Raw genomic sequence first — 23035 nt, 5'->3', positions numbered from 1 at the left:
GGAGAATCGCGTGAAGTAGAAGGAGGATATTTCGTTTTGATCCCTCCAATTTGTTTGATTGTAGCATTGCTGTTGTCCATCCCTGTTCCCGACGTGAGTCCGTCGAGAATCCACTCTCAGTCTCACTCGTTCTCTCTCAATGACCTCCTCTATGCCTAACTCTCTCCCACCCTTTGTTTCTCTCTCTACTCATTCTCTCTCTCTTAAATGACTTTATTATTGATTGATTGGAACTACATGAGAGTTTAGGTATATCTGGCTAGCAGACATACTAACCACTTTGATTATAAGGATAAGATAGGGAGAGTCAAATCAGATCAGATCTGAATAATTTAATTTTGATCTTAACTAGCTAAATCTTTTAGAATCCTTTTTTTCAAAATTTAAAATAAAAGCACATATAACTGTTGGCAACTTGTTTACTGTGGTTCTGTCTATATTCTTCTCGTGAATGCTAGTTTTTGTTCTGCTAGTTTTGTGTTTGGAAGCCTGGTCTATGAACAAATTGTTCGGATTCTCCTTGGAACTTTCAGTGTTGAATGAATTTTCATCAAGTATGCTGAAATAATCTCTGATGTGTTGTACACAGATCAAATTCATATGCTTTAATGTATGTTTATCATGATAATGGGAGGGCTGAAATCAGTGAACTTCTAGTAATCCTTGATTATTAAATGTTCAACCATTCATGCCCAAAAAATATGAACATGATTAACCGCTAATTGTTTGTTTAAAGTAGCTTCATTCATACACTTTTGATGAATTGATGTAACTAAGATTTTATGTTAACTGAAGTTCTGATCTTAAGTTTGATGTATGAACATTTTGAGTTGCTAATTACAATATTTTTTGTAGTATTGTGAAGAAATGAAGCAATCTGGAGTCCATGCTACAAAACAAATTTTTATGGCACTTATTAATTCATATGCAGCTTCTGGAAAATTGGAGAAGGCAAAACAGGTATCAGTATATGCAGCATACCTGGCATTATGTTTACTGGGACTATGAGGGTAATAGAGGCATTGTGCAAGCTTTAAATTTCTAGATGATAGAACTTGTATATTGATGAGTAGCCGCATGTAGCTTGTCATGTTCACACCATTATTTCTAACAAATAATTTTCTCATTAATTTGATCTAATTAACCATAAATAGTTTCTGAAGGGGGTGTTTGAAGTTTGCTGCTAATTTAGCCAACTTTGGTTCTGCTTTAGTTTTATAATACCAACTGCAGCTCTAAGTATAATAAAAGCTTTCTTTCTTATTCTACATATTCTTAGTTTGATTGATTCTCAATAATTATTCTACATGCCTTTTGTTATGAATGGGGATAACGTAGCATAGGCATATACACCAATGAAGTCGAACAGAGCAGAATCAAGGAGAAGAGAAGAATGGCATTGGGATTGGGTAACGCTGTTGCTCTTCCTATCTCAAACTTGAAACCTTCTCTAAAGTTATCTTCTTCTTCTTTCACCAAACTCTTGTTCTCTTACTCTCGCCCCTTTTCCTGCATCAATGTTTCTCCTCCAATGCCAAACCGCATTCCCACCTTGGCAGTAGTTCGAGCCTTTTCCTCTTCCTCTTTCAGGTCTTGCCTCGAAGACACCATCAAAAAGACCGTAGCTGAGAACCCAGTTGTCATTTATTCCAAAACCTGGTGTTTCTATTCCTCTGAGATGAAAATCCTCTTCAAAAAACTCGGCGTCGACCCTCTTGTCTTTGAATTAGACGAATTGGGTCCTCAAGGGCCACAGTTGCAGAAGGTTTTGGAAAGGATCACAGGGCAACACACTGTGCCAAATGTATTTATTGGTGGCAAACGCATTGGCGGCTGTACAGATACACTGAAGCTGTACCGGAAAGGAGAACTAGAACCTTTGCTATGAGAAGTGAATGCTAAAAAAACTGAGAGCTAAGCTGTTGACTGGCATCCTAAAGGGAACATGATCCTCAATTTGTTACTTTGTAGGTCAATGCAGTTCTCTCAATGTTATTGCTAGACACAAATGCTGGTTGAAAGAAACCAGAGCACACTGATAACTTCAAACATTGACGTTTGTTTAGTTAGGAACTTATAGTTGCAAATATGCAGTTGACTGGTTTACTGAACTAAAGTTGCAACTTGGGATTGTACCTGGAATAATTGTTTTTTTTTTTTATCAGCCAAAAATATAATATATTCATTACTAAGTACCAGAGGTACTAAATCGATACATATTTGTATAAATACGAATCATAGCTGATTCTATAACAAGCCTTGATATTATACAAGCTGAAAGAAAACTACATAGGATAATAGTGCAGAGCTTTAATCTATTTCCCTATGTTGGTGTCCGAAGAAAGCAATCTTTGATATTTGAATACCACTGATTAAAATGAGATGTGAAATTCTTTTCTAAGTTTCTGAGCCATGTCCATAGCAAAAACAGTGCTTCGTCCATTATATTATGAGCATTGAAAACAGCATTGGAGAAGATGATGCTATTTCTATGCTTCCAGATTGTATAAGTCAGTGCTAACCACCACGACTGCCATCTGTGTGCATGCACTCCGTCATATACTCCATAGAAATGCTGGATAAAATGATGTCTCGGTTGATGCGGAAATACCCCTGCCAGATTCACCCACGATGCCGCTTCCCACCACAAAGGGATAATTTTGCTGCATTGAAAGAATAAATGACTTGCATTCTCTTCCACCGATCTGCAAAAAGGACACAAGTATTCTTGCAATTCAACCCTTTTTTTCTTCAAATTACCTTTGGTTGGCAATCTGTCCTTTAGTAACCTCCAAGCAAAAATAGTCACTTTCAATGGTACCCTAAGCTTCCATAATTCCTTATATCCGCCATCCTGTCCCTCTCCTGACACGCTTTGTCTAACTGCTCTATAGGCACTCCTAGCCGAATAGCTTCCATTTGGTTCTGCTGTCCATCTCCATTGGTCACTTAAATCTGGGCTGATTGTGATCCCTTCAATTTCTTGTATGAATGCGACCGCCAACTCTATCTCACTATCAAACAACGACCTCCTCCACTGGAAATGCCATTCCCACCCTTCTTCTTTGAAAGCTCCTAATTGCTGAATGAGATGATGTTTTTGAGCCGATATGGTGTACAGTCTTCGATATTTCACTGATAATTGGCTTTCTCCATCTATCCACTTGTCCTCCCAGAATTTGAACTTATCCCCGCACCCGACCATCCAAGAAATTGGTCTGTTCATCTGTTGTCCTTGAAGAGTGTGATGATTTACCATCTTCAAGTCCCTCCACCACAGGGATTCGGTACTGCCCTTATGATCTCCATCTAGACTCCTCCATCCTCCATACTTTAAGTCAAGTACTCTTGCCCAAGTCTCCCCCTGGTTCTGAAACAAATCCCATTTCCACTTTCCCAGCAATGATACATTAAACGCGGTAATATCCTTAACTCCCAAGCCTCCTTCTTCCTTTGGTAAGCATACCTTCTCCCACCGAATCCAAGCAATCTTGTTTTGATCCAACGCACCTCCCCATAAGAAATTCCTCTGTAATCTGACTAGCTTGTCTACAACCTGTTTAGGAACCCTGAAAAATGAGAAAAAATAAATCGGAATGGATGTTAGCACTGAATTTATGAGAATCACTCTCCCCCCAAAGGACAAATGCCGTTGTTTCCATTTCGCTAATTTTCTCTCGCATTTAGTGATGATAGGGTCCCAAGTCTGACATCTTCTGGGATTGGCACCAATAGGAATGCCAAGATATGTGAAAGGAAAAGACATCAAGCTACAATTGAGGTAGTTGGATGCACCATGGGTCCATTGCTCCGTCATACCAAATGCCCCACAACTGCTTTTAGCAAAATTTATTTTGAGTCCCGATGCCAGTTCAAAAACACGCAGTATGGCTTTGATAGTTCTTACATTTTCCATGGTTGCCTCTCCCAAAAATATTGTATCATCTGCATACTGGAGCAGGCTAACCTCAACCTTATTTATGCCCGATAAGTATCCCCTATATAGGCCTCTGTCAATAGCCTTTGACATTATACCGCTTAGTCCTTCAGCAACAATGTTGAACAGAAGAGGTGATAAAGGATCTCCCTGTCTGAGCCCTTTCTGCGGTACGAACTCACATGAAGGGCTGCCGTTAACCAAAATAGATATCGAAGCTGATTTTAGACATCTGGACATCCAATGAATCCACTTTGGAACAAAGCCCATTCTCCTCATCATGTAGAACAAGAATTCCCAGGACACTGAATCGTAAGCCTTCTCATAATCCACTTTGAAAACAAAGCAAGGTTTTTGACATCTTTTAGCCTCTTCGACTACCTCGTTTGCTATCACCACACTATGGAGCATATGTCTGCCTTCTATGAATGCTGACTGTCGTTCATTAATGATGGTGTGCATAACTTTCTTCAATCTGTTAGCCAACACCTTAGCGAGAATCTTATACGTACACCCTATCAGTGAGATAGGCCTATAGTCATTCAGCACTTGAGGGTCCGCTACCTTCGGGATTAACGCTATGAAAGATGCATTCAGACCCCTCGGGAATACTCCATTAACATAGAACTCATCAAAGAATCTGAGAAAATCTGGTTTGATGACCTCCCAAAATTGCTTGATGAATTTAAAATTAAGCCAGTCCGGACCTGGACTTCTATCACTTCCACAGCTCCACACAGCCTTTTTTATTTCCTCCTCCTTGAAACGTTCCACTAGCATGTCATTCTGCAAAGAATTAATGGTTTTGAAACTGATTCCATCTAAAGTTGGTCTGTCAAAAACATCTTCCTGGAACCTCCGAGCAAAAAACCTCCTGACTTCCTCTTTGACTACTGCCGGTTCATCCTTCCACACGCCATCCACTATCACTCCGTTCAGACAATTGGATCTCCGCCTTGAATTTATCAGTAAGTGGAAATATCTCGAGTTACAATCTCCTTCCTTAATCCACCTGGATCTGGCCTTTTGTCTCAACAGGGACTCATGTGTTTGGGCTGCCTCCCATAATTCTTGCTGAAGCCGCTTTCTAACTATCCGTTCGTTGTCTTCCAGCTGTCTTTCAACTGATACCTCTTCCAATTTATTTAACTCTTCTTCTATCTTCTTGAATTTGCTGAAAGTGTCCCCAAATTGCTCTTTGTTCTACACCTTTATCTTCTTTTTTAGCGCTTTGATTTTTTCTTTTAGCACATAACCCCCCCACCCGCTTTGAGAATTGGACGACCAGCTTTCAGTGACGACTTTGTGGAAAGATTTATCGGATAGCCAACAATCTAGTAATCTGAAGGGTTTTGGACCCCAGTCAGCATTTTTGGACCTGAGCAGAACAGGACAATGGTCCGAAAAATTCCTAGCCAACACTGATTGGGCGGACGTAGGCCATTTGGCCAGCCATTCTGGGGAAACCAAAAATCTATCCAACTTACTTTTAGCTCTACCATTCGGTCTAAACCAAGTGAATCTCTTGCCCACCCAAGGCGCCTCTTCTACCTCCAACTCCTCGATCCAATTGTTGAATTCCGCAATACTTCCATCTACCAGCCCCCTCTGAGAGGACCCCATTCTCTCTGATGACATCCTGATATTGTTAAAATCCCCTAAGATGCACCAGTATCCGCCCGGGTTTTGATTTTTCAATTGAGCTACACTGTCCCACAACACTCTTTTCTCGTGAAGATTGCACGAGGAATAGATATTGACGACATGTATTAAATGTGACTCTTGGCCCCACTTCCCTGACAACAATATGAAACCAGCTCCTACCACTCTGCTTTCCACCTTGAAGGATGTCTCATTCCAAACACAAAGTATACCCCCAGCTGAATTAGCCGCTGGATATGCCTCCCAACTGAAATCAGATTTCCCCCATAATGCCTGGCACATTGCCTTATTTATACTCTCCTTTTTTGTTTCTTGTAAGCACAACATATCAATGCGATGCTCATTAACCATCCTTCTTATTGTCGGCCATTTAACCCCCCTCCCTAATCCTCTTACATTGTATGAGATGATATTCATGGAGTCCATCTCTTAATTCCCAAGCTAGCTGCCTCTTCTCCATCTCTTTCCTCCATTTCCTCCAGCATTTGAACATAATTTCTTTTTGAAGTTCCTGTTGTCAGCCCCAGTTCAGTAACCATATTCCACACACTCTCTGCATAATGGTCTTGATTTTCCGCTTGGTTTTGTATGTTAAGCCTTTGCTGTGTTAATGACTGATCCATGTTCAGTTGTTGATGCTGAAGTCCACTTTCATCATTTTTTTGCTGACTTGGTTCATTATCGAAAAATACTAGGCTTATATTAATTTGATTCATGATTGCACCAGTTGCTGTGTGGGCTGTGTTTTTGTCTTTTCCCTTTTTTCGAGAATACACTAGCCACGGAGTAGAAAATCTAGCTTCTCTTGAAGCTGGGCTTTTATTATGAATGGAAACAACTTTTGAGGGAGTGTGAATAGCAAGGCCCAGGTCCATTGGCCCTTTTATCTCCAAGTCACGTGACCTTTGGATTGCTGATTTAAAATTACATTGACCTTCCTCAAACTCTTCTCCTCCAACGTTCACTGTCTCCTCCCTTTTTCCATTTTCATGCAAACTGTGTGTAATGACAGTGCTGTCACAGTTGCCGAGATTCTGTTCATCCCCTGTTTCGTGCACACCTTTCCCTTGGACTTCTGCCGCCACTGCGCTACAACTTTGTGCATGCAGAGCTTTGGTCTGCACAGTGTCCGTGCCTTTGCTGACCCATTGGACATTAGCATTATCCACTGGTCCGCTGCTTTGACCAGACACCCCATTATTCTGGTCCGCACTATCCGTTCCCGACGGTAGTGGTTCTAAAGGGTTTGACGGCAACGGTCGTCGACATTCCTCGCCGCGCGCCGTCATCTCCTCTTCGACGGAATCCGTCACTGCGCCGCCAGTCATATCCCTCATTCCTCGAGCTCCCGTCTCGGACTTTGCTGGGTCCTCATTGTCCCTCCGATGGCGGGCGTCATCTTCTTGTTCCTTGGCTCCCGTCGTGGTGTCTTCCTCCGTCCCTATTGCTTCTACGCCCCCGTCCTCATCTACTGTTTTTCTGCCCGCCGCCGAGTCCGTTACTCGGAATCTGTGCCACCGTGACTGAAACACTCCTCCAATCGACACTTCGTCTTCTCCTTCCTCGGAGATAATCTCCTCAGATGAGCTGAAGTCACTTCCTCTCCTTTGCTGCCTCCTATCTCCTGAGTACCCACACTCTTCCGCCACATGCACCTGGAATTTCTCCCCCTGTATGTTGACATTCACTGTGTGTTGTATCAGCGGCTTCCACGTCGTTTTGACTAGGATCCGCGCCACCTCTAAGCTTCTTCGTTCCTCTACGCAGTCTTCAACATCCACCACATCGCCAATACCCAAAACTATTTGTTGAATGTGGTGTCTATCCCATGCTACCAGAGGTATTCCCCAGCATTGAAGCCATGTCAATCTGAATCCAGGCCATAGTTTGGGATTCCATTTCTCTATGGAGTAAAATAACTCGCCCCATCCTTCATCTTTATTGTTCAGCATTCGTTCAGCTTTCTCTACTGTGAGACCAAGGATCAAAACCATATCACCTCCGATGTATTTTAGTGAAATGTTTTGTCCGCTGTCCCACCATATTTCATCTTCTAAGCTTTCAAAGCTTGCTAGATTTTGCAGCCTGCCCACCCATGCTTCCTTAAGCCACTGCTGGCCCGTTAGCGGTATATCAAGAATTACTTCGGATGTCGAATTGTGACTATTATCGCTGACTTTGACTGGTACTCTCCTCTGTTCTGCTCTTTGGTTATTTCGAGTAACCATGTCTGCATACGACCCTCTTTGGACTCCCACCTTCGTTTCTGCATTCCTGCTCAGGTACATGTCTTTTTTCCCCTGTTGCTGTTGTCTAGCTTCTGTTCTTCCCCCTTCTTCTGTTTGTGGCTCTTCTTTCTTTGCTCTCCCATATTTAGGTACATTAACATACATCTTCATTCCTCCAAAAATCATGCTGTCCAGTTTCTTTTGAATCTGCTGTATGTCTCGCACCCCTTTAAACCTCACGAACCCATATCTCCTTCCCTGTCTGTTTCTTTTCCGAGGTATGAACACCTCTCGTACGTCTCCTGTCTGCTTGAAATGATGCCATAAATCTTCTGCAGTTGCGTCTTCTGGGAACCTGGTGAAATAGAACGAGGTAATGTCCCTATGGTCTCTCCAATTCGCTCGCATGTAGCTATGATCTTGTCCTGTTGTTCTCCCTTCAATGGTCAGACCGGAACCCTCCGTCGTTCGTGCTCTGGCGCTCTCTCTCTTCTCTCTTCTAGACCTAACTCTCTCCCACCCGCTGTTTCTCTTTCTACTCTCTCTCTCCATTTCTAGATACCTGGAATAATTGTAATGATTTTACTCGTCCATTTGATTTTAGATGCATTGGCATGATTGTCATGCTCAAGCCAAAGTACAGTTAATTCATAATACAATAAGGCACAATCTAAAAATAATAATATATTGGAAAAAACCAAAGGCCCACATTGGCTAGAGATAGTGTCAAGATAGAGTATATAAGTGGAGGGCAACTCTCACCCTATAAGCTAGCTTTTGGGGTTAAATTAGGCCCAACCCAGATATAAGATGGTATTAAAACCTATCAGAGCTGATATTTGACCACCCCTCAACTAACAAAAAATTAAGTTGGCCTCACAGATTTCCCAGGGCAATCAACTTGGTCTAGCTAGGGGTGTGCAAAAACTTGTTCGTAAAAAACTGAACCAAACCAGTACGGAACCGTTTTAACTGGTTCAGTTTTAAATCTAAATACCGAACTGTTTTAGAAAACTGGTTTGGAACCGAACTGGTTTCAACCAGTTTTAAGAACCAAACTGGTTTTCTTCTTAAAAAAAATGATTTGGCTGAAAACTTGTTTGGTTAACTGAACCGAGATTTTAGAAGCAATTCAGTTAGCCAAACCGCTTTTATACAACAGTGCAGTTCATTTTTTTCAAACTAATTTGGCCCAAACTGGTATTTTTTTTGCACACCCCTGCTTGGTCCTGTGGCTTTCCCAGTGCAAATCTACCTTGCCCTGCAGTTTTCCTAATGCAATATAAAGTAGTCTTTCTGACAATCTCAATGCTCCAAATGTCCATTCCTAAGCGTGAGGGGCATGGGTTGAGATCTCAAACTACAAATATGACCAAAGTAGAACTTACAAAGGTTTGGACGATTCTCACCTTATAAGCTAGCTTTTGTGATTGAGTTATGCATAATCCAAATTAAGTACCTTTCAAGTTTTTAAATTTACAGCATATTACTACAAGTGTTATTTTACATATTTGTAAAAAGACCAATTTTTATACACCTAAAATTAAGTAAAGAACATTTTCATTATTTTACAAGTGTTACCAATTTTTAATTTCTTCATTATGTGTAAATATGCTATATGCTTTTCTATACTTCCCCTTTTGGAGTGACTTTGTATATTAAGTACAAAACATCTTGTAAATCACCTCTTTCTTCAATATTGGTATAGAGCATAAGTTGTGTTTCATGTTGCAGGTAGTTTTAGATTCAAACATACCAAACAAGAGCTTAAATGAAATCAAGAGTGTACTTGTGTCAGCTCTTGCATCACATGGGCAATTGTCCGAGGCTCTTCTTGTATATGAGGAGATCAAGAAAGCTGGACATAATTTGGAGCCAAAAGCTGTTATAACTCTGATTGTAAGGTTTTGCACTAGTTATTTGCATCTGCCTTCAACTTTATAATTAATTACTGGACATTCTTAGGAGGAGTTCACTAAATTCAATGGGGAGTTGGATGGATTGCTGCTTCTACTTGAGGAAATGAATGATGTAGACTATTGGGTTGATGGTTGCTTCAAGGTTATCATGTACTGTATACGGAACAAGAATTTGAGGTTTGATGTTTTTAGCCCTCCCGTATTGAATTTGTTTGTAGTTGAATTGTATTCTGCAAGTTGCTTATCTAGTTATCTTCATACATCTTAAAATTTTTGTGCCAGTTCTACTATTCTTTTGTTCAAACAACTTAAGGACAAGTTCAAAAATGATGACCTAGTAATGGAAGCTCTTTTTGATGCAGTGAGTTCTTGTTCCCTCGTTTAATTTTTATAAACTTGCAATATTATGCTGGGTTACTGATACAGTTTGTGTTTGAAACTCTTTCTGGCTTCTCTTGTAGTGGACTAAGAAATATTTGTCATACATGGAAACTGAAAAATTTAGGCATGTTTCACCCTCTTCATCACAATTACACCCACTGACAAGTGTCTTACTTGTATCAACTTTGTGTCTGTGTAGGTATTTTCTCTGATTGCATCGTCTGAGTCCTCTCATTTACAGATTGGCCTGGACTTGCTTTGGGCAATCAAGGATGAGCTTGGCCTTATGCCTTCGCGGCAGTGTCTTGATTTTCTTCTAAGTGCTTGTGCGAATGCTGGAGATTTGAACAATGCTCGCTTGATTTGGAGAGAGTACGAAGTTGCTGGATTTCCTTACAATGTATTAAGTTACTTGAGGTAAGGTGTAATCCTCTCCCTCCCTTTCCCTAACACTGTTTGAGTTTTTGTGTAGTACTTATCTTTGCCTTATGGTCTTGGCTGTTAATTATTTTGGTGGCTGTAGGATGTATCAGGCACTTTTGGCTGCAGGAGATGATAGATCTGCTCACTTTATGCTTAAGAAAATTCCACAAGATGATGCCGAGGTTTGTTCTGTCATCATAGCATGTCAGGAAACGTACAATGATCTTAATTCTGTAGAAGAGAAGAAAAAGCAAGGAAAAAGGAAAAAGAAAAAAGAAAGAAAAGAGTAAGACTTGAATACTAGTTCCAGTGATATATGTAGGGGGAAAGAGAGAGATGCCTAATTTTTTTGGGGGGCTTTAGGAATGTGCTTCAAAAGGGTTGACGCACATGATATGATATATCCATTTTATGTTTGCTGTGTTATATATCCTACAATGTCTCCACTACACAGTTCACCTTTCTTTGTCATTAAAAAATACTTTGCTATGCTAACTAGGTCATTAATTATCATGGAAGATGTTGGCTCCAATTAATTTGTAATCAGGCTTGCCCTACATAGACCGTCTTAGAGGTAGTTTTGGGTTTCCATGTTGTAGGCTTGTATCCCAGATAATAGCATTTCATTTCTACCTTTTTTTTCTCTGCTAAACGAATTATATATATATATATATATGAAAAAATAAGCGGCATGAGACATGCCAAACAAGTCGAATCCTAAAAACGAAATAAAATAAAAAGGAGCTGTTAATTACAAAGGAAGCCACACAGATAACAGCTCCCCGCACCCACACACTAAAATGCTCTCTAGTCATAATGATAGAAACTTAAGACATTGGATAGGGTGCAAAAGCCAGTCTGAGAACGAGAACCTTCCCCCTTTACCCCTTGTGTTTAACCAGCTCTATGCATATTAACTTGACATATGTTGAATCTCCTCCACATCCACTACCCCAACCCTAAAGACCACGTTATTACAGTGATACCAAATTGCATTGATAACAGCCACCCAAACTTTCTTTCTTCTCCTGCATATCAACATCCAACAAAACAGCATATGCAGATTGCAGACTTGACAGAGTAACCCCTTGATCCCGCTGCCATCCACAGATTGTAGTCTATGCAGACGTGCAGTTTGAACTGCATCTAAGAAAGCTTGGACTTGGTGATCCTCCCAAGGGAACCATGCATTTCATTTCTAGCTTGACAACCTTTTCAATATGAAGGCTGGCAACTGCCATTATTAGTCCAAGATAAATATCTTAAACCTCTTGTTTTTCTTCCACATTATTAGAATTCATTTGTAATCCTTAAAAAAGAAAAAGAATTCATGTATGGGTCTTGTCCAAGAGTCTGGGAGAGTTTGTGTTTTTTATTTTTGTGTGCTTAGACTGCATTTATTCTTTATGTGAGATAATCTTGCTGGAGTCTTATAGGGTCAATACTGGTAGCAACTCTCATTTCAAGTATTAATGTCGCTCATATCCAAGACTCAAACTCGAGACTTTTTACCTTGAGTGACTTGTTTATCTAAAATTGTCCGTGGATATCTTTTCACACCCCATGTATTTTGGAAATATCACCCATATAATATATTTGTATTCTTATTATTATTATAAAACATCTTAGCTGAAAATTTATCATAGTATTTGTTCAATCACGTCTTATAACTTAGAATTGTTTGAAAACAAGTTTCAATTACTTGTTATTCCTCATCTCCTAGCCAAATTAAATCCAAGTAATTCTTGCACTCAGCATACCCAACAATGCAAACACCACTATTAGTCAAGTATTTATCAATGGCTATCAACGTTGTAAAAGAAACAAATAAAGGCAGCGATTAGAAGACAATGTCCTACATAATGCATGTGTATTATATATATGCTACGAAATTAAAATAAATCTTGTGACATTTCTTTTCCGTTAAAGTTTATATGTAGTGTAAAAAGAAAAAAAAAAAATATTTTTTTCATATTTATAAGAAAGAAATATCTCTATATATACTATGCCATGAAATAGATAAAAAGAAAAGAAGTTACTAATACTAAAATATTCTTCTTTTGTATTCCCTTACCGTGTTTGTTTTAAAAAATTCCACGATACAGCTTGTTTGATGCCGATTGGCCTAGCTGTATTGTGAATTCAACTCATACTTTTCTGACGTGCTGAAGAAATAAAGTTCAAAAATTTCACGTGGTAAAACTATGGTCTTTCCATAAAGTAGTAATTGGGTTCAGTGAAACTTAAATGACTTATTACGAAAAAGAAATGTCCAGTGGAAATATAATGTCATCTGTTACGTACCAACAGTAGAATATTCAATTAAATAGTAACAGTTATGAAAATATATGAGGGAAAAAGAGCTTTATTGATGAAATGTGAGCAAATATAGAGAATAGAATGTAACAATTCCAATGAAGGGCCCAGAGCTAAGCTCCTATAGGATACTAGAGTACCCTATTTTGTCCAATTCTAGCTACAATCCCGAATCTCCTTTCTCTCTAACTGACTGCTCCTTATATTGTGAAAAGAGTGCTACTCCTTCATCCCTGCCACCTCATGATTGGTAACAACCTCAGCTACTTTTTACCTTCTTGCCCCTTCTAGAATATACACGCCATATTTTGGGTCCACTAGTAACATGGTGAATTAACTGTCCAGGTAACTGTAAATTATTACTGTCTCTATCAATACTTCCTTCTTCAACTGCAACCTTGTCCTCAAGGTTGAACTTTGGAAATTGGCTTTTGAGCATAACATAGTCCTCCCAAGTAGCTTCCTCTACTGTTTTTCCTTTCCAATGGACTAGTAACTGTTTTACTACTTCTCCTTGCTTTTGTATATTTCTAACAGCCAACAAAGCCTCAGGTTCAAATTCCTCACCTTGCTCTTCTGTCATCAAATCTGGCAGCTCTTCACCTTCATTGTATTGTCCTACAACCTTCTTTAATAAGGATACATGAAACACGGGGTGAACCTTGGACCCTACAGGCAATTTCAGTTTGTAAGCTACAGCTCCAATCCTCTCTACAATCGGATATGGTCCATAATATCTTGCAGCAAGTTTTGCATTAATTCTGGTAACCACAGAATTTTGCCTATGAGCTCTGAGCTTCACAAAGACCCACTCCCCTACTTCAAAACTTCTGTCAACTCTGTGCTTATCACCTTGGGCCTTCATTCTATCTTGTGCTCTGTGTAAGTGACTTTTTAACTGCCTGATTGCCTCATCCCTATCTACCAAATCCCTTTGCACTGCTTCAACTCTTGTTTCACCTTGTACCCATCGAACCATCACTGGTGGAGGCCTGCCATATACCAATTCAAAAGGAGTATGCTCTGTAGATGTGTGAAATGAGGTGTTAAACCAGTACTCAGCCCAATGCAACCATGACATCCAGCTTTTAGGCTGGTCAGATATGAAACACCTAAGGTAGGTCTCTAGGCATCTGTTCACTACCTCTGTTTGACCATCTGATTCAGGATGGTAAGCAGAGCTCATTTTGAGCTGAGTGCCTTGAGCTTTGAATAATTCCCTCCAGAAATTGCTCATGAAAATGGGATCCCTATCACTCACTATGGATAAGGGAATGCCATGCAATCTCACTATTTCCTTACTAAACACCTCAGCCAAACTCCTAGCTGTGTAGGGGTGTTTTAGAGGAATGAAATGACAGTACTTGGTTAATCTGTCTACCACCACAAAAATAGCTTCATATCCCTTAGATTTTGGCAGGCCAGTAATAAAATCCATAGAGATATCTTCCCAGATGCGTTCAGGTATGGGCAGTGGTTGCAACAAACCCCCTGGTGATGCAGCTAAGTACTTCTATCTTTGGCATGTATCACAACTCCTCACAAATTCTTGCACTGCTCCCTTCATTCCCACCCAGTATACATTAGCTGCCAATCTCCTGTATGTCTTGTAGAATCCTGAGTGTCCTCCATGTGGGGTGCTATGAAACTCCTTCAATAAAATAGGAATCATAGTTGACTGCTTTGAGATTACTAGTCTGCCTTCATACATCAATACTCCTTGTTTGTATACATATCCAGGCCTAGCTGTTGGGTCTTGCAACAAATCAGCAACCACTTGCTGTAAGTAGTCATCTTTCTGCACCTCTTCTTGTATTATTTGTGTCTGGTCCCATTGTAAAAATGTTGTAATACTCTGAAACTCCATCCCTTCATGCATTCTGGAGAGTGCATCAGCCCCCTTATTCAATTTGCCCTGCTTATAAACAACTTCAAAATTATATCCAAGCAACTTGGCAGCCCAGTTTTGTTGTTCTGCAGTGGTTATCTTTTGCTGTAGCAACTGCTTTAAACTTTTTTGATCAGTTGAGACAATAAATTTTCTTCCAAGAAGGTAGGGTCTCCAATGTTGAATAACTAAACCCATTGCCATCAATTCTTTCTCATATGCAGATTTAGACAGATTTCTTATTCCCAGAACCTTGCTGAAATAAGCTATTGGTCTTTTATCTTGCATCAATATGGCCCCTACTCCACTACCAGAGGCATCACATTCTATGACAAACTCCTTGCTAAAATCAGGTAGAGCTAGTACAGGAGCTGTAGTAAGCTTCCCCTTCAACTCTTCAAAAGCTCTCTGAGCCTCTTCTCCCCACTTGAACCCATCCTTCTTGGTAAGTTCAGTCAATGGTTTAGCTATCTTGCCATAATGTTTGATGAATTTTCTGTAGTAGCCAGTTAACCCTAAGAACCCCCTCACTCCCTTCACATTCATTGGGGTTGGCCATTGAATCACACTTTCAATCTTGCTAGGATCCACTGCTACACCAGCTTGGGATATGACATGGCCCAAGTATTCAATGGTGTGTTGAGCAAAATGACACTTCTTTTTGTTGGCTACTAACCCATGTACTGCTAACAGTTGCAAAACAGTTTGCAAATGCTCCAAATGGGCTTCCCAATCAGCACTATAAACTAGTATATCATCAAAGAAAACTAGTACGCATTTCCTAAGCAAGGGTTTAAAGACATCATTCATGAGGCTCTGAAATGTCGAGGGTGCATTCATTAGGCCAAAAGGCATGACTAAAAATTCATAATGCCCCTCATGAGTGCGAAAAGCTGTCTTGTATACATCCTCTTCCTTGATTCTTACTTGGTGATATCCAGATTTTAAATCTAATTTAGAAAAAAATCTAGCACCATGTAGTTCATCCAACAATTCTTCAATAACAGGAATGGGAAATTTATCTGGGACTGTTACCTTGTTGAGGGCTCTATAATCAATGCACATCCGCCACGTGTTGTCTTTCTTTTTCACCAAGATCACAGGACTTGAGAAGGAGCTGGTACTATCTCTGATTATACCAGTGGACAACATCTCTCTAACTTGCTTTTCAATCTCATCTTTGTGGTGATGAGGGTACCGGTAGGGTCTCACATTCACTGGACCAAACCCTTCAACCAAGGTAATGGCATGCTCTTTACTTCTGATGGGTGGAAGTCCTTTTGGCTCTACAAATACTGAAGCATAATTCTGCAATATTTGGTCAACACTTGCCCTTTGTGTTGGAGACAAATGTGACCCCAGCTCTACACTTCCCTGCTTCTCTACACTCCATAGAGTCTTTTCTCTCCACTGCACAATTTTGCTTAGAATGCTCTGTAGAGCCACCATGGAATCATTGGTGCTCCCTAAGCCTTGTAGTGTGATCCACTCCTTATCACTCCAAAAACTCATCATCTGTTTCTTCCAATTCATAATGGTGTCTCCTAAAGTCCTCAACCATTCCACCCCAAGTACCACATCAACTCCTCCTAGCTCAAACAAGTGCATGTCTGCTTGAATTTCCCAACCTCCAACCTTTAATTCCACCTTCCTACAAACTCCTTGAGTCATGGTTTGGAAACCATCACCCAACTTAATCCGCAACTGTGAAGTCCTCTCCACCACCCGATCCATTTTCCTTACCAACTTATGTGATATGAAGTTGTGTGTGGCGCCACTATCTACTAAAACGAGCACGGGAACCCCTTGTATCTCACCTTGGAATCGTATGGTTTGAGGGGTGTGATTAGCCATATGATCCAAGTGAAGCAAGCTCATCTCTCCTACCTCGTCGTTCTCCTCTTCGCTCACTTCCACTGCCAGAATCTGACCACCGTCCTCCGCCGGATCACCTTCGTCAACAAGAAGGATTCTCAAATGTTTATCAGGGCATTGATGTGTTGGAGAGAAAGGACCCTTACACTTGAAACAGAGGCCCTTTTGCTTCCTATCCATCAACTCTTGGTAGGATAAGTGTTGGAAACCACGGTCACGAGGCCCATTCCTCCTCCTGTCACCATGGGCTGTTTTGTCTTCTCTAGGCCCAACAGAATTACTTTTGGCACCCCCATTCGACCCACCATCTCTATTCTTCACTAAAACCCAATATGAGTTTTCTCGAACCGCTCCATGTAATCCGGATCGGTGTGACCCTTTTCCAGATCTGGGACTCTGACTATTAAACGACCCATTTCCACCACCAATCTCCATCTCTACTGCCCGCGTTACCTGTAACAGTCTCGTGTGACTCATCTCTCCCATTGCTACGAAGCTTCGAACCCGTCCTCTAATCTCTGCCTTCAATCCTTGAAGAAAATATCCCAAAAATTGCTTGTCAGGCAATTTTGGAATCTGAGCTGTTAGGTACTCAACTTCGGTGATGTATTCTTCCACCGTCCCCTTCTGTTTCAAACAGGTCAACTGTTCATATACGTCGCCGTCATCGTGACCACCGTATCGGCTCAACAAGGATTCTTTCAACTTCTCCCACGACAGATCTTCATCTTCTCCGATTAGAGAATTGAAGAAATGAATCGTCGCTCCCTCCATACATAGCTGAGCGAGATTCACCTTCAACTCCGGTAACGTTCCCTGAACACGAAAGTATACTTCAGCGCGCGAAATCCATCCGGCCGGATCTTCGCCATTGAAGGATGGTAGCTCCACTTTTTTGATGGATTGACGGAACTCTGTCAACGCATCACTACTGAGATTGTGAAACCCGATTCCGGAAGAGCCGTCCGTTCTTGGTGGTGGTTTGGGTGTTCCTTCTTTCGCAGCGCCACTCGCGCTACCCTCCTCCTCCTGCAGTGTTCTGTTCAAACAACGTTCAAACATAGCCATGAGACTCTCATGGCTAGCTTTCACCGCGTTCTGGACGTCTAACAACGTCGATTTCACCTCTGACATCTCGCTTTCCAACGCAATCACCTTTGCTTCCATTTTCTTGAACTCAGTGTGGTTAACCTTCTTTGGGGGCATTCACTGGTTTCCGGACAAAAGTATCCGGCAGGTCGGACCAGTTTGTTACGTACCAACAGTAGAATATTCAATTAAACAGTAACAGTTATGAAAATATATGAGGGAAAAAGAGCTTTATTGATGAAATGTGAGCAAATACAGAGAATAGAATGTAACAATCCCAATGAAGGGCCCAGAGCTAAGCTCCTATAGGATACTAGAGTACCCTATTCTGTCCAATTCTAGCTACAATCCCGAATCTCCTTTCTCTCTAACTGACTGCTCCTTATATTGTGGAAAGAGTGCTGCTCCCTCATCCCTGCCACCTCATGATTGGTAACAACCTCAGCCACTTTTTACCTTCTTGCCCCTTCTAGAATATACACGCCATATTTTGGGTCCACTAGTAACATGGTGAATTAACTGTCCAGGTAACTGTAAATTATTACTGTCTCTATCATCATCGATAAATATTTTATTCTGTATTTTCACGTCAGAACTAACTAGTTGTAGCAGAGTGGGACAAGTTAAAAAGAAAGAAAGAGTTATGCCTTGTTTAGTAGAGGAGAGAAAAATAGGATACATGAAAATAAAAACAAAAAGTACAAATATATGAAAAATAAAATAGAAACTAAATATTTAGTTAAAGAGATAAGGAAAAATAAATATATGAATTAAAATAAGTCAAAAATTAGTACCACAGTCTCACCAATTTTAAAATTATTTCTCTTCTTGCTAACTCCCATTTACCAAACAAACCAATTTATTTCTATATTTCTAAAATTATTTTCATATTTTATACCAATCAAAACCTTAATGTGAAACCTGACAGCATACATGTGGGAAAGAACGGGAAACTTTGAGAGCGGAAGAAAGCTGGCAAAAAGTACTGAGAAATAGCTTGAGTATTAATTAATTAATATAGAGCTATAAAGTTGAGTCCTCTTCATCTAAGAGACTAAAACAAATGTTTACCTTTTGGCTTTCTTTCATTTTTTTTTAATCCATATAGTTTAAAAGGAAAAAAAAATATCTTTTTTCATATTTAAAAGAAAAATATATCCTTTTCTTAATATATGCAAAAATAGATGTACGTAAACTGCCAAGTATTCCTTCTTTTGCATTTCCTTTACATTTCTTCAAAAAACTTTCCACGTACGGTGTGGTTGTCGACATGCCTAGCTGTATTGCCAATTCAAGTCCTATTTTTCTGACATGGGAACTAAATGCAGAAGAAAACCAAGTTTGAAGATTCCACGCGGTGAAACTATGGTCTTTTTCATGACTGAATGGCTTGGACCCTCCAATTGATTATGTGTCCACTGGTATGTAGATTATTAATCCTACTAGAAAAGAGACATTCAAAAATGATTCCAATGTTCACTAAAAGACAGTTGTGCAATAGTCTTTGAAGGCAATATCGTTAAAAGTTATTGATGAATTAAGATGATTATAGAAAAATCTGTCTTAAAAAATATGTCTTTTCTAAAACGATTTTTATCAGACAATTGTCTTAAAATAATTTAACATAAATACATTCTAAAATGATTTTTATCTAAGATTCGTTCTAGAAAGTACACATTTTAAAATGGTTCTTAACTAAAAATTATCTTAAAATATGTTTTTTTAAGACGATTCTTAGATAAAAATTATCTTAGAATGTGCTCCTTAGGAATCTTCTTAAAATGACTTAACATAAACACATTTTAAGAATGTTCTTATTTAAAACCCATCTTAAAATGTGTATTTTTAACAACCGTCTAAGAAGGGTTAAATTCTAAGGTGGTTATTAATCAAGAACCGTTTTAAAATTATTTTTTTAATTCTCATTCTTTAAAAAAAAAATTCTACAATGGTGAAAGAATTTCTTTCTGTTGTGCTTTATTTTCATGAATTTCATAACCAGATTATGAATTGCAAAGAACCTATATTTTACCCAGCATGTAATTTGAAAAATAAATTTATCTTACCAAGATCAACCATGGAAGCAGCAGCCAGAATTTGAGAAGCATAGGCCTCCACACAAACAACTAAGAACACTTTCTAGTTGCCTTCATTTTATTTTTTCATCAACTTCTCATAGTTGAAAAGAATTCTCTGTAATGGGAGGCGGCAACACTAACAACAGTTAACCCTCAATCCAAAAATTCAGAAAGAATTGATGCACTACAGATGCAAATTGAACTACAAAGAAGACTGTATGAGAAGCGTGAGGTATAACTTAAAAAGAAAATTATGTCTTAAGTTGATTTGGAAATATTAGTACTTCAAATGCTAAAAGATGAGTCCTTTCATTTCAAAAAATTAACAATAGTAAGACATTAACAAACCTTCATGCAAAATTGCAAACAAGCCAACATTTATTTGTTACTGAGTATAAAAGAATCACAGAAAAAGGGGGAGAACATACATAAATCTTCACAATATGGCCAGCTTCATGAACATGTATCATTTTAAGAAAGCAAAAAACTATAAATTATGATGTATTAATTCTATGAGATACAAATGAACATGGAGAAGCTGTTATTCAATGAATTCAAATTTGCATGAAATAAATCAAGATATATCAAGGCATATACAATTCATAATCATAAAAATTTGTATGAAATAAGAAGTTTCATTTATAACGCAACTCTTCAAAATACTAGACTACTAAACTAGTATGTTTATAGCTTCCAGGAAAAGCAAAACCAGTTATACCTCGCCAATTGTTAGAGCTTGTATTCTACTGTTTGAGTCAACCTGCTGGCTAACCCAGAGAAAGACTTTCGAGTGACAATCCAAGATGTAAATATCTTCTATCATCAAATCATCCTGGGAAAAATTGTGAATCTCTTTCACCTGCAAGCATTGCTTTAGATTAATGCACTTGCACCAGAACAAATCCAAATACTAGCATCTTCATAAGCAAAGCAAGAGAATGCAATAAGATTTTATTTGAGAAAAAATCACACGCTAGAAAATTCACCCTCAAGATCTATCTTAAATTCACCTTTAGTTATAAGAAAAATGATCAATAACACACTGGCCAGTTTATGCCAGTATTCTACGTCCAGAGTCAGTCTTTAAAGGACGCCAAGATGACCATAGACCTCTTTGCAGAAAGATATATCCTAGGTCCTAACATGTTGTTTTTGAATGGATCAGATTAGCTGTATTTCGTTCTTTTTTTGCCAATCATTATGTCAACTAGTTATTATACAAATTTGAGTCTTTTGTTGTCCATGCCAGCAATTGTATCATTCAAATGTAAAATTATATCATGGGACGACAAATTAAGTGATCGGACACATAATGTCATTTTAGTAATTTAATGATCAGACACATAATATCACTAAAATAGTATACAAGGGAAGCCACAATCATCCCAACCCACATGGTAGAAAATATGGTTCTCGATGAATTCATCAAACTTCTTCGTCTTGCACCAACTCTGGGATTTCTGATCAATGCGTGGGAGAGGAAGATGTTGAGCAAACATCATAGACTAGTTATTCTGGAGGGGGTGATGATGACCTTGGAAATGAGGCCAAGATCATCAACAAATGGCACTATATCACTCTAATGACCTGATTTGTATTGTTAAAATGAAAATACTTGGTGAACTTCATTATTGTGTGACTAATTATAATTATGATTCTCATTATTTCACATAGGGGGAGAATGAAAATGATGGTCATTCCTTTTAAAATCTTGGGCTAGGAGTAGAACTGTCAAGGAACCTAGACTTGTAGTTCAAAGCACAAGTGAAATTGACTTTTCTAGTTGATGATGGATATAGGTGGAGGAAACATGGATAGAAAGTAGTTAATAGTGTGTTTGGATGGATGAATTTAAAATTCTGATAAATTTTAAATTTTAAGAATTTTAAAATACTTCAATTGAAATTCTTTTATTTTCAAAATTTTGTGTTTGGATAAAAAAAGTTAAAATTATGAGGGTGAAAAAAAAGAAAAGATATGATTGGTATACTAGTTATACGTACGTGTTCCTCTACGTTCTCAGGCCCGAACGATGTTCCACAATCTCAGACGGTGTTTCTTGAAGAAGACGGTAAGAAGATAATTTCAATTTCTCATCTTTTAGAAGAAAATTGAAATTCCAGATCGCTAGTTGTTTAAAATTCTGTTTTAAAATTCCAAAATTTTAAATTCTTCAAAAAAAAAATATCCAAACAATAAATTCTAGATTACATGAATTCAAATTCTCTGATAAATTACTTTCCTCAGTTAAAATTCTCTATCCAAACATATTCTAAAGGAAATCCAAACCCAAGGTTTTCCATCTTTTAGATTTTAATAGAAGAGTTTAACTGTGATGCACTAAGTGTAAAACTATTGACTGTGAATCAATCAAAAATCATGTTTATGAACTTTTAAGTTAGTTATTACAAAAATCAACAAACTCAACATGATTTGTAATTGGATAATAGTATAAAAAAACATTTATACTATTCGTTTATTTCAAAAACCACTTTTAGTAGAATTGATTAGTCATATGGTTTTAAGTGTTACAATTTCTATTATTACCAACCACTTAAGACCATGAATTTTCCAAATATTCTTTCTGCATGAGTTACTACAAATTCGTAGCCCCGAGTTGTCGAGTGATAAAACATAGTGAGAGAGATGCACATGATATGAAAGTTGTCATTACAACTTATGAAGGGAAACATATCCATTATGTAGCTTTAGAACGAGGAAACTCCAGCTATAGCATGAACAAAGCTTTTATAAATAACAACACCAACACCAGCAATGTGACAGCTCCTACCCCTATTAGGCAGTGACTAATTCTAACGCAGCAAGTTTCACAAACTCACTTCATTTTCAGAAAGCCACCAACATGGAGAATCCAAGAACATTTTCCAATGGACTTGTTGCTGAGCCCCGGAAGCATCGAATTTTCGGCTAATGACTTGTTCCTTCTGTTTTTTTTGTATCAAATAACTTTTAAATCTGGAAGCAGGACAACACTAGAACATTACACATAAAAATATCACTGATATGTTTATGTATAGAGTATAGGAATAAGAAAATCATGAGCATTTACTAATTCTGTTCTACTAAGATTAGAGGCTAGAACTACAACTTTGTAAAGCTTAACAAGAGTTAGACCTTGTTTAAACTTTCAATTTAGTGATAGGAGAGACAGAAAACGTGTTCACCTTCAATTCTATTATTCTGTAGTTGCTTTTGTTCAATTTCTCTAACATTAATAC

At 38.7% G+C, this 23035-nt stretch overlaps 2 protein-coding genes and 1 pseudogene across 5 annotated transcripts in view; all 3 read left to right on the top strand.

The window, feature by feature from the left end:
- The window catches only part of LOC100787964 (pentatricopeptide repeat-containing protein At4g04790, mitochondrial), a 43619-nt gene extending 32437 nt beyond the window's left edge, over positions 1-11182 (top strand). For 3 of the 4 annotated variants that reach the window (XM_006582184.4, XM_014776763.3, XM_041016684.1), the window contains 6 exons: positions 856-960; positions 9562-9726; positions 9793-9923; positions 10029-10107; positions 10327-10544; positions 10651-11182. In XM_006582184.4, the coding sequence (XP_006582247.1) occupies positions 856-960; positions 9562-9726; positions 9793-9923; positions 10029-10107; positions 10327-10544; positions 10651-10840 (888 nt within the window). In that variant the 3' untranslated portion in view covers positions 10841-11182. The remainder of the gene's footprint in view (positions 1-855; positions 961-9561; positions 9727-9792; positions 9924-10028; positions 10108-10326; positions 10545-10650) is intronic. The other variant, XM_006582185.4, reaches the window with a different exon arrangement.
- On the top strand, positions 1040-2268 carry LOC100791335 (glutaredoxin-C5, chloroplastic). Its single transcript, XM_014776766.3, has one exon. It carries the CDS (start codon positions 1394-1396, stop codon positions 1886-1888), a length of 495 nt encoding a protein of 164 aa, XP_014632252.1. The 5' UTR covers positions 1040-1393; the 3' UTR covers positions 1889-2268.
- An 8804-nt stretch (positions 11183-19986) lies between the features above and the next one.
- LOC100786902 (probable WRKY transcription factor 33) lies at positions 19987-22603 on the top strand (annotated as a pseudogene).
- Positions 22604-23035: the final 432 nt, after the last annotated feature.

The sequence above is a fragment of the Glycine max genome, chromosome 6 (assembly GCF_000004515.6).
Source record: "Glycine max cultivar Williams 82 chromosome 6, Glycine_max_v4.0, whole genome shotgun sequence".
NCBI classification, from domain to species: domain Eukaryota; kingdom Viridiplantae; phylum Streptophyta; class Magnoliopsida; order Fabales; family Fabaceae; genus Glycine; species Glycine max.
The sequence above is the reverse complement of the archived record's forward strand: the minus strand, read 5'-3'. Positions and strand labels throughout refer to the sequence as shown.